At 42.1% G+C, this 12,166-nt stretch overlaps 1 protein-coding gene across 3 annotated transcripts; it reads left to right on the top strand.

Annotated features, from left to right (window-relative positions):
- The first annotated feature begins 467 nt into the window (after window positions 1-467).
- Window positions 468-11,884, top strand: CCDC177 (coiled-coil domain containing 177). 3 transcript variants are annotated; one of them, XM_007473112.3, is made up of 3 exons: window positions 468-552; window positions 895-1,097; window positions 2,852-9,697. In XM_007473112.3, the coding sequence occupies exon 3, from the start codon at window positions 2,881-2,883 to the stop codon at window positions 4,996-4,998; it is 2,118 nt and encodes a 705-aa protein (XP_007473174.2). In that variant the 5' UTR covers window positions 468-552; window positions 895-1,097; window positions 2,852-2,880; the 3' UTR covers window positions 4,999-9,697. The 3 variants fall into 3 exon arrangements, with proteins under 3 accessions (XP_007473174.2, XP_056666933.1, XP_056666932.1); XM_056810955.1 differs by lacking the exon at window positions 468-552 and adding an exon at window positions 11,712-11,884 and having other exon boundaries at window positions 569-1,097; window positions 2,852-4,917; XM_056810954.1 differs by lacking the exon at window positions 468-552 and adding an exon at window positions 11,709-11,884 and having other exon boundaries at window positions 569-1,097; window positions 2,852-4,917.
- The last annotated feature ends 282 nt before the right edge of the window (window positions 11,885-12,166 follow it).

Genomic DNA, 12,166 nt, shown 5'->3' with positions numbered 1-12,166 from the left:
CCCTTGATTTTACAGAGGAAGAAACTACAACAGAGATGCTTGGTGAATTATCTTGTCATACAGTAAGCCAGGGTCTCTGTTGATTCCAGCTTGGGTCTGTTAACACTAGACAAAAGGCTATAAAACACCACTTAAATCAATGCCCATAATTCTCTCTCTCTCTCTCTCTCTCTCTCTCTCTCTCTCTCTCTCTCTCTCTCTCTCTCTCTCTCTCTCTCTCTCTTTCTCTCTCTCCAGTTGCAACTTAAAAAGGAAAGGCTGCTTTATCTGAAAATAACACTCTTCATTAAGCAGCATTCCAGAATTTTTATTTTTATAATTTGCAACAATCCTACAGAAAATGTGTTACATTTAACACTCGCCTTTTTGCCACAGCCCACCTGAAGAATAGCTGGGCTGTAAAAATTCTCAATATTTCTTTACTAAAAAAGGTGTGTGTGGGGGGGAAGGGGGGGGTCAGAGAGGAACACAAGGCTTGGTCGGGATCAGTCCCTGGGAAGCAGAGGCTGACAGAAGCTGATACAGCCAACAGGATTTTACTTGACAATTCAGGTAAGAGAGTTCTTTTCCTTCTGGTCAGTGTCAGTGTCATACTGCTCCTGCCAGAATTTGTGGATGATGCTTTTTCCTCTCCTTTTCCCCCTGGAGAAAACCCATGACAGCTCTCCTCTAGGAGGAGCTGGGGGCTGTAGAAAACAGACCTGTGTAGACGTCGGATTTTTTAAAATTTAATTAATTTATTTTTTATTTATTTTTTAGCAAAGGACCAAAAGATGCATTCGAGATGTAGCTGTCCTTCCTTTAAAAAAAGGGTGTGTGTGTGTGTGTGAAAGGATGGGAGGAAAGCATTGTTATTTTAAGGAGGAATTCTTTCACTCCCCCTCCCGCCTGTAGGTCGTGTGTGCGCAGGGTTTGCTGGGAACCATGGAGAGGCTTCTGATGCTATTGCTGCGGCCGCCGCCACCGCTAGTGTTGAGACGGCTGCCTCCGGTAACCTGATCCAGCCATCGAACAGATTGCTGGAAGGGCTGAAGCCAAACAGAAAGAGCACAGGGATAAAGGCCATTGAGGCTACCTCCATCGTCCGGGAAAGTGCTGTAAGTGAACTGTGCCTGGGATCCGGCTGCCCAGGATCCTATCCCCCGGGTACCTTTTGGATTGCTTCCCGTGGAATACTTGGTTGGGGTGCGGGTGGCGAAGGAGGCTGCGTCTGGAGATGTGTGGTGTGGTCTGGTACGGCGACGGTGGGGTGGGTTTCAATTAGGCTGCACCTAGGCTATGTGCGTGTGGAGGGGAGCGAGAGGAAGGTTTCTCAGCTCCCACAGTGACTGAGTGAGATGCCTAGGAGACAGCAGGGCCGCCTGGCTAGGAAGATGCTTTGTGCCGCCTGGTTTGCTGCACCAGCTGCAGTAGGTACGGAGTATCAATAGCCCAGCATCCCCCCTTTCATCCTCGAGGAAGAATCTGAGCTGCCTTGAAAACAGATTTTTGAGACCAATGGGGTTCTTTATGTATTGTCATATCTATTAACTGTTCCCACCCTAGCCCGTTTTCCTTAGGCTCTTCCCAGCCCTAGGAGTCATTTATAAACTTTTTCTTCAGATGGGGCTAGGCAGGGGGATTCTTGCAAAAATGCACTTTATTGGGCTGAAGGGACTATTTCTTTCTTTATTTTGTTGAAGCGGAATTCCCTCTGCATTTTAGGTTGCTGGTTTAAGCCCTAAATAAATACTGTTAATCCTCCGGTGAATCCTCCATCTCGTGGGGGTGGGGGATCGGTTCACCTTCACCCCAGCCATGATTTAGCAACTTGCAATTGGGAAAGAAATTATATTCAGTATACCAGAAGCTTATCCCTCTCTTTGTCTCCCCCCCACCCACCCCCCACACTGCTCCTTGAATTCAGGCATCATTGGACCCCAGGCCCTGAGAGACACAGGTTCTGGATGGAAGGGGGATGGGAACTGCATTCTGCCTCTCTTTTCTCTTTCCTCTCCTCCCTCCATTCTTCCAGCTTGGCTTTCCAGGATACCACTATTATTATTTCCTTTCTGCTAGTCTGCAGTCTAATCCATTAGCAGATTAATAGTAATGGGGGCTGGAAATGGGGTTGATTGAAGGAAAAAAGGAAAGGAATGTATTTAAACACATTTCACTTTCAACAAATACTGAATGTCACTCCAATAAAGTTCTATTCCAAGGGATAGGGGTTTGAGGGAGCACAGTGGCAACAGCAAGAGAGATGATGGTTCCCTTCTACACTGTTCTGATCAGACCACATCTTTAATATTTTGTTCAGTTCTAAGTAGTACACTTTAGAAAGGAGGTCAACAAGCTGGAATAAAGGTCATAGGAGTGTGCATATATGCAACTAAAGTAATCTGGGCTGAATAGTTTAAAGAGATGGCTTAGAGGAAACATTGACTTGATCACAGATTCTGGAGCTGCAAAGAGCCTTAGAGAGCAGCTTGTACAATCTACTGGTCTTAAAAAAAAAAGGTAAAATTATTTGCAGAAGAGGGAAGTAACTTGCATAAGGACACAGTAAGTAGAATTCAGATTTGAACTAGGATTCTATAGTTCCAAATCCTGTGCTTTCTATTATATGGAGTTGTTCCTATTTCTATACCTAGCTTGAAAGGAAATGGAAGCCTTGAATTCTCCATAACTAGAGGTCTTCAAACTGATGCTAGATGCTAGATAGTCCAATGGGTTGTAATCCAGTAGGATTCACGTTTTGGATAGTGATTGGACTAGGTACACTGATATTCCTTCTAGTTCTTCACTTTGTCACACTTTCTGTGAATCTATATGAATTTTTAAAAAGGAATTTCCCCCCTTTTTTCCACAGTTGCTTCACAAACTGGACAGGGCTGAACCATGGTGGACCCTGTGCCTGAGGAGGAGGAGGAAAAGGCAGGAGCTGAACCAAACAGTGTTGGAGAAGATGGGGCAGCCGCAGCTGCATCCTCTGCCCCTACTGGTGCCCAGCAACCTCCCAATGGAACATCTGCCTCTCCAAGCGTTCCCAGCAAAGCCGAGGGCCTGTCGAGCTACAGGGAAGGTCGGCAGCGGGAACAGTCGCCTATGCTTCACCTTGATCTGTTCAATTTTGACTGTCCAGAAGCAGAGGGCAGCCGCTATGTGCTCACCAGCCCCCGCTCATTGGAGGCCTGTGCTAGATGTGCAGTTAAGCCTGTGGAGCTGTTGCCTCGGGCACTGGCTGATTTGGTGCGTGAAGCCCCAGGCCGCTCTATGCGGGTGGCTACAGGGCTTTATGAAGTGTATGAGGCGGAGCGTCTAGCCAAGCTGCAGCAGTGCCGGGCTGAGCGCGAGCGCATCATCAGGGAGGAAAAACGACGTCTCTTCACTCCTCTGGGCTCCACAACAGCAGTTCCGACTACAGGTCCAGTCCTGTCTGCTGGCCCGGGCAGCAGCAGCAGCTGCAGCAGTAGCGCAAGCCTTCCAGCTTCACCTGCTCCCCGCGCTACCCGCAAATCCTCTTCGTCTCCCTCGCAGGGTCGAACCAAGCCTCCTCCAGCTGCCTCCAGATCAGGCAAAAAGAGTCACTCACTTGATTCCCTGTCCCGCCGGCGAGAAGGTGCTCTAAGCTCAGAATCTGGGGCCTCTTCTTCCTCCTACAGTGGTGATAGTCTAAAGGAGCACTGGCTCCCCCGAAGCCCAGCCACTGGAGGACTCCTTGCCGGGTCTGCTGCCTCAGCCCCTAATCCCCAGACTCGGCCGTCCGTCTTGACCCTCACTCCACTATCGGGTCGCAGTTTCAGTTTGAGTGACCTATGCCATTCACCACAGACAACCCGTCATGTGGAGAGAATAGTGCGCCAGGTCCGTGAAGAGAAGGGCCTCCGCGGATTGCCAGAACGTGATCGTAAGATTGCGGCTCTTATGCTAGCCCGGCACCAGGAAGAAGAGCTCCTGCGTGAACAGCAAGCGCTTGCCCACGGCCAGTGGGAGCTGCAGCGGACCGAGGCCATGAAGCAACGAGAGAAAGAGGAGAAGGAGAAGCAAAGGGCTCTTATGAAATGTCACCAGGTTTGGGTAGCACAAGTTGAAGACCGCCTGGACAAGTTGGACCGGGAGGAACGGAGGGCTGCCAGGCGACTGAGGCGCCGGTTTGCTCAAGGCGAGGAGCAGCGGCTTGAACACGTGGAGAGGCAAAGCCAACTTCGGCTTGAGCGGGCTCAGCGGGTGGCCTTGGAAGACAAGATGCGTAAACTGCAACAAGAGCACAATCTCAAACTTTGGGAGGAAGGTCGGCAGAAAGAGCGGGAGAGGGTTAGCCATGCCCGACGGGAGAGGGCAGAGAGGGCAGCCCAAACAAAGCGGAGACAGGACACCTATATACAGAGGGAGAAGCAGCACCTAAGCCGGGCAGAGCGGGCACATCATGAGGCCCTGTTACAGGGGTTGGCCCGAAAAGAGCGGAAGGAAAATGAAGGACTGCGAATGTCCCTGGAAGCAAGCCTGGATCGGGCACAGGAGAACTACGAACTGATGTTGGCACAACGAAGCCGGCATTTGCAAGAGAAAGCACGGAGAGAAGAATTGCAAAGCAGGAGGGCTAAGGAGCTGGCAGAGCGCAAGGACAAAGAACACCAACAGCATTTGGAGGCACTGGCCAGAGTGGGAGAAATGCGGATGCAGCATGCGACTCAGGTGGCGTCAGAGGCCGTGCAGTTGAAAGCCCGTCGAGTAGGGCAGAGCCGGCTGGAGAAGGAGCGAACGCAGCGGGCCAATAAGGAAAAGGTGGACCGGGAAAAGGACAGCCGTCGCAGGGAGCTGCAGCAAGCCATCGAGCGCAAATCTGAGAGGACCGAGCGCCTATCCCGAGAGAGACGGAGCGCATTGGAGAATGCCCGTTCCAGTGCCCGTGCTTCTTTCCACGTACGTGAAAAGGTGCGTGAGGAGACTAAAACGCGCACCTTTGATCGAATGGTGATGGAAGCCAAGCTTCACGCCAGTCTAGGCAGGAAATGAGAGAGCTTTAGATTGAATGGCCCTTCCAGGCTCTATTTTACTCCACCATCAATGCCTCTGGCCAAGTATTTGGTTTCTAAAAAAGATTGGGAGGCGGGAGAATGGCACAAATACTTCTTACCTCTCCCACTATGGAAGAATGCGTGGAACTTTACAGAAAAAGTCCATCTTTACTTTTCAAGGACTACTTTTCTTTGGGACCCAGGGAGCTAAGGCTCAGCACAATTCATGACCACTCTCACCTGAGTTTTACTTTCTCATAACCCCTTACCAAGCCTCCTTTGACCTTCTGGGTGGGATTTCTTGGTAATGAGCAATGAGGAACTGGGGAGAAAGGGTATTCTAGTGATGGATATTCCAAGTTATTCTGTCACTTTCCAGGTAATAGCACAAAAATGATTACAGCACCGTCCTTTTCCTTTTCCCCTTCTGTGGCAGCTACTCTCTGCACCTTTCTAAACAGGGTTTTGTTTTAAGTGCCATGACTGAGTGGAGAGATAGGCTGTCTTGAGATGGACTCTTTCTAGCCCTCTTCCTTGTCTTGAAAAAGAAAAGTATAGGTCCAGTATCTGGGAATACTCAGGAAGGGAAGCACCGTTAGAAATTTTAGTCCTACAGGTTACACAGGAAAACTTATTTTTCCCTTTCTGGTTTTAACATATACTTGCTGGATGTGGGAGAACTCTAGTTCCAGAGGCTGCCTTGTTCTATCCTGATTAAAGTGTTCTAGTGATGGTGGTGGTTAGGAGTCTGTTGACTGACCATCCCAGTGTAGAGTTTGGAAAGAATTTGTAACTAAGTTGCTTTAATACTCACCAGAGAGCAGTCATGCCTTAAATAGCAGTGCTATCCTCATGTGCCTGCCTTCATTTCTTCAATGCTTTGCCCTCAAAACATCAGCTCCAAGGTGGGCCCCCACAGAGATTGGTCATCTATTTCCTCTGTGGTAGAACAATGAAATCCTTACAGCTCTGTTAGCAAAGTTGTGTTTCTGGCAACACTGAGTATTATACAGAATTGCTTGTCTACAAAGTTTGTCACTGGACAACTTTGCTTTTTCTGTCTGTTAATTTTTCTCTTCCTTCCTGTTGTTTACATGAGAAAAAAGAATTGTCTGTCAACCAGACCCTTCTTTACATAGACTCCTTCCCCTTCCCATCCCCCCCAAAGTTGTGTTGTCCTAAATAGGAGTACCCAGAGTCCTATCTTAATGGTCCCTGGTTCTCTTCCCTTCCACTTGAAGTCATTTACCTAGTTTCTCTGCATCTGCCAAGTGAAGAGAGTGATACTTCTTTTCTAGCATTTCTGAGGTTCCAGGATTAAAGGAGAAGCATTAGTATTAATAACTATTTTTGCTTTTTTTTTTCTCCACTTAGGATTGAGAGGAAGGAGAAGCTAAGTAGGAATAGGGATTGGACCTTTGATGCCATTGATGGAGGAAAGTCCCAGATAAAGAAAATCTCTCCACAAATGCCAGTCAGCAACTCAATCTTAGAGAGTTTCCTGAAGCATTAAGAGGATAAATGACTTGCCCTGTATCATACAACTGTGATATGCCAGACTAGAGATTTAAAACCCAAGTCTTAACGTTTATAAGACTTTTATTCATTCTACCAGGGCTGCCTCATACCACTCTAATTCTTTGCTGAAAACAGGGATATCAAAGAACCCTAGAAATGGAAGGGAAGCAATGTCTAATGCAGGAGGTCCCCCTGCAATAGTCAGTTAGTTACCCATACTCTGCTTAAACATTTCCAGGGATAGAAAACACATTGCTTTAAAAATATGTATTTTGTCTTTACATTTAGGAATATGTCACTCATCACAGTCCAATGAGCTGTCACTTGTAGTGAATAAGAAACAAAGAAAAAAACAGCTTAACAAACTAATCAACATTAATTTGACTCTACATGCAACTTTTCATACTCATAGATTGTAGTCTCTACAAAGAAGGGAGAGAGTGCTTATTGTTTTTATAGGTGGATTATTCTGTTGTCATATAGCTCTCATTATTAAAGAAATACTGTATTGAAATTTAATTCCCTCTGAAAAGAATTGGACCTGGTTCTGTCCTCTTTAGAGAAGGAAGATGGGAAAATATTATTCTTTACATTTAAAAAATAAGGGAAGAGACATGAATTAAATACATTTTGTGTAGGGTAGTCATCATGGTAGGAAAAAGAACCTACTGGAACTTAGATTTAGGGAGATCTGGGTGCATTTCTTACACTTTATAGCTGTGTAACTCTGGACAAGTGACATTTCCCCAAGAATTATGTCATGATGAGTTGCTAACTGCCTCTGTGGAGGGAGTTCTTCTGGGGAAGGTAGGGTGCTTCCCATTAATGAAATCACAGATGCTTCAAAGATTCAGTAGGCAGACTTCTTTCTAGAAGTTTTGGTCAGGTGCTGACATCTATTGAGTATAAATGTCAGAGAAAATGATGTTTTTGTATTAAACTTAAGACCCTGATGAAATCAGAAGTATCAACTTTCTCAGCTTTAATCTTGAAAAGGATTTTTTTATCCATGGAATTTTTCTTCATTGCAACCCAAATGTCAGTAACTTGTAATGGCCAGCATTGCGTATTCTTTGAGGGTTTTAAAATAAGAGATTATAATGTAGTTGTGGCTACTTATTTTCTTTTCCGTTATTGAATGTTAAAGGACTTCTCAAACTTTAATGAAAAAAATCAATTCTGAGATTTATTTCTTCTATATGAATGTGTGTATATGTATCTTTATTATGAAACTGAAAATTGAGACAAGGTTTTGTGGGTAGAACAACTGAAAAGTAGTTAGATAATATGATCTAAGTTTAGTCCATGTTTGTGGTTGTTGTTCTTCTTTTACTTACACTGTAACATGTGTACATCACCTCTGTGTGCCTCAGTTTATCCACTTGTGAAACAGGAACAATGATGCCTGTCCCTCACTTATTTCATAGGGACATTGTACAAATGAATGAAAATTTCAGTTTTACTCTATTCTCCCTGTCCCGTATTTATACTTTGGAGAAGTATTTGAAATCACTATTCTCTCTCCACAGGGCAGCTAGGTGGCACAGTGGATGAGGGCCAGGCCTGAAGTCAAGAAGACATATCTTCCTGAGTTCAAATCTAGCCTCAGATGCTTCCTAGCCATGTGGCCCAATGCAAATCACTTAACCCTGTTTGTTTCAGTTTTCTTATCAGTTACATGAACTGGAGAAGGGGCAAACCATTCTAGTATCTTTGCCAAGAAAACTCCAAATGAGGTCAAAAACAGTCAGACTCCACTGAAACAACTGAATAACATTAACTCCTCAATGGGTTGCCTTACAACACTCTATGGAACTTATTTGGTTTATGCAAATATTCTGATATGGAAGTCAGATGTCTCAAAAAGGTTATTCTTCAATTTGAATTACATGTGGCTAATTTAGTCATCACTAAAGTAGATGATGACTCACTTGAGCTTAGAAAAAGGTTGTATATAAAAGCAAAAGTATTGGTTTCTTAAGAATAAAAATAATTGTCCATGGTGGTTATAATGATACAACAGAAGATAGAGCTCAAATTTAGTAACAGTGAAGTTCTGTCAAGGCGAATTTTTGACTAGTACAATTTTGACTAGTACAAAAATGAGCCTTGGCAGAACTTTACTGTTCTTGAACTTGGAGACTGAAGTCCTCAGCTAAAATTCTAGCTTGGATGATTACTATCTGTGTGACGAAAGACAAGTTATTTTACCCTCCCCCCCCAAACCTCAGTTTCTTTATCTGTAAAATCAAGAGTAATAATATTTGTCCTACTTCCCTCATAGGATTTGGTCAACTTTCCAGCAGCTCAGCTTTGGTATCAACCATTGAAATTAGTGTTCAAGTTGCTTTCTAGGTGAGGAGGGCAATATATATCCAAGGAAGTACAATTAATTCACAAGCCCTCTTGTTTTATAGATGAGGGCACAAAGACTCAGATATGGAGGATATAGAAAGATAATGCAAATAGGAGAGAATATTTGTTTTCTCCATTGACGGAGGGAAAATATAAAGGATCGATCTGGAAAAACTAGAGTAAATTTAAAGAATGGGAAAACTTGACTTACTTCTTCTGGTATAAGAATCTACTAGAGGACTCCAAGATTATTCCCATTGCCACTTGGAAGATTTATTCACACAGAATAGAGGTAATGCACAGAAGCAAGAGAAAAAGAAGTTTCAGTTTGTTGGAACTTGAGGCCAGGTCTTTGGTTTCAAAGTTGAGTGTTCTTCCCATGTGAACTTACAGTCTTAGATTAAATTGATGAGTCAAGAAAAACTTACGCCATGCTCAGAATATGACAAAACACTATAGGAGGGCAAAAAGTAGGAAACTTCCTTCTAAATGTTCTGCAGTTATTATAGAATCATAAAATTAGGCATTAAACAAAGGTTCCATATAATAAGGACCAAAAAGAAGAAAGTTAATTTTTATAAATTTGTTTCATATGAAGAGATAAAACATGATATAATGCAGGAAAAAAAAACAAAAACAAAAAACCAAAACACTAGATTCAGAATTATAAGGTCTGAGTTTGTGTCCTGGTTCTCCTATACAAATTATATCGGCCTTGCCTACCTCACAGGGTTGTTGTGAGGATCAAAAGGAGATCATGTATTTGGAAAGGCTTTTTAAGGTATAAAATGTTCTATAAATGTAAGATATAATTACTATTGTAATGTTTGTTTTGCTCCTTCCCCATTCCTTTACCCTCTATTTCTTGAATGACAGTAGAAACTGGGATGAGATTCTATACAACGTATTTACTAAGAAGTTAAAAGCAAGAACCTTGGAAATTAAACCAGTGGGCTGTTTTCTCAGAGCACTTCTTTTGATTTAGAGCTCTGTGGGTCACTTCTGTTGTAATGTCAAGTCAATAATCTTCTAGTTGATGAAAAGGTGACCTTTTACAAAAAAGCATTAGTATTATTGCTTAGCTTGCTTATCACACTCAGGGATGGTAAAGAGAGAGAAAGGAATAGTGAGGACAATGATAGCTGATATTTATGTAGTACTCTAAAGCTTACAAAGTATTCATATATGTATGTGTGCATATATATTCATACATATGTGTACACACATATGTATGTATTTGGTTGTTCAATTACTCCTATTTCCCCTTCATCTTACTACTGACTTGTTTCCTCTATGGATTCATAATTTAAACATTTTGTCTCTGCTCTGGGGAGTACTAGGAAAGGATCTGTAATTCTCTTCATCCTTTTGTTAGCTCTGAGCTCCCAAGTCAGGGACAATACTTTTGGGGGGAAAATCCTAGTATTATATCTATTCTTAACTTTCTTCTCAGGATGCTTCCCCTTTAATTTCCTTTTCCTAACTGTGTTTCCAGTAAATGCAACCAAATTAGCAAAAGCCTATGGTTGATGTTTTTTTATAACAATAAAGATCTAAAACAAAGAAAGGTAAGTAGACTTTTCCCAAGTCCAGAAGGAAAAGGATTACTATTTTTTTTGAGAGAGCCAAAGGAGATAAATACAGGATTACTTTCTTGGAGTCTCTAGTCTTGGGGTTTCAGTAACACATAATCTGTCTCTATCCTCCTTGTGTCTGATTGACCCAAGGAATATTGCTCCCAGAATCCTGGGTATTTTTTTTTAGTGGCATTTGCCGCTGTCTACATTTCTGCTCTCTCTTACATATAATTTCTTATATAGTGATGGTGGTAATAGTGGTGAGGGATTTGCCAATGAAAGCCGAATCCCTATGAATATTTGAGGTCTGTTGGATTGTAGGTAAATATTTAACAACTAGTTCTCTAGGGGAAAAATATACTCACAACATGTTTTTATGTTGTATTTTTATTTATTTTGTCAATTATTTCCCGTTTACATTTTAGTCTATTTCAGGAACACTCAGGAGTTTTGTAGGTCAATACAAGTTTGACATTTCTGATCCTGATGAAGAAATTAAGAAATTTGGTTAAATTAGAAAAGTCAGCAACATGGAAAACAGGAATAGAATCTAAAGTAATCTTGACAGCTAAGAGAAAATGCTTATCAGGGGCAAAGTAAAGTTAACATGGGCAAATAAAAGATAAAAAAATCATAAATATAAAAAGTGAGTAAGAGCCATTAGAGACTCAGTTTCAACAGAACATGTCTGGCTAAAAATGGATCACAAAGTATATAAGAAAAATGAATTCAATTTGCATTATATTCAAGTGAATTAATGATAGTATGATATGTTAGCTTATCAACTAGGATTTAATCCTTTATTTTCTTAATATTAAGTATGCCTCATTAAAAAATCATTCTTTGGTTAGAAAGTATATATAGAAAATGAAGAGACTCTAGGAGAAAGCCACAAAAACGAAGATAAGGATGGGAAACAGGACCTATGGACAAAAGTTAAAAAGATTTAAGGGATTTTTGGAGAAGAGAATATTGATTAATATCCATTTTAATTATATAAAAAGATAATGACCACAATGGGAGTGAGGTTTTTATGAACCTCCAAATACAATAAAACTAAACTAAAAGAAACAGACATAAATGCCAGCAGAAGAAAATTGGGTTATCTATAAAGAATTTTTGGATGATAATGTTATTAGATAGAACAGGCACATTCTTTCTTGAAGGGGGGGGAGCTGGGCTAAATTAGATGCTATCTTACACCTGATTTCTGCTCAGTAAATTAATGATTTATAATTTTCATTTTACTCTTGGGCAGCAGAAGGCAATGAAAAAGTTCCTGAAGAACTGGAGAGAACCCGAGTTATTGTCATACTGGTGAGGCCCCTTATTTCAACATGCCTTTCATAATCTGGATGCCTCCTGAGCAAATATTATCTGATAATCTTCACAAATGAACACTAAGCCAGTTTTAATAATAACGTGCTAACTTCATTTATTGTATTCTTTAAGTATTTCACATTTTCAACCCTTAACCGTCTGTCTTAGAGTCAATACTTTACATTAGTTTCATGGCAGAAGAGCAATAAGGGATAAGCAGTGGGGGTTAAGTGACTTGTCCAGGATCACACAGCTAGGAAGTGTTTGAGGCCAGATTTGAACCTCTCAACCCATTGACCCACCTAGTTGCCCCCAGTACTTCTCTTTAGAGGCCTGAGACCTTCTAAGCACAATGTAGAAATACATTTCCCATATGAGTTTGGAATAATCACTTGA

The sequence above is a fragment of the Monodelphis domestica genome, chromosome 1, assembly GCF_027887165.1.
Source record: "Monodelphis domestica isolate mMonDom1 chromosome 1, mMonDom1.pri, whole genome shotgun sequence".
Taxonomy (NCBI): domain Eukaryota; kingdom Metazoa; phylum Chordata; class Mammalia; order Didelphimorphia; family Didelphidae; genus Monodelphis; species Monodelphis domestica.
Note: the sequence above shows the minus strand (reverse complement) of the source record. Positions and strands in the feature narration are given on the sequence as shown.

Excerpts from the sequence above, each read along its gene's own strand:
- CCDC177 (XM_007473112.3), top strand. The coding sequence starts at position 2,881 with ATGGTGGACCCTGTGCCTGAGGAGGAGGAGGAAAAGGCAGGAGCTGAA.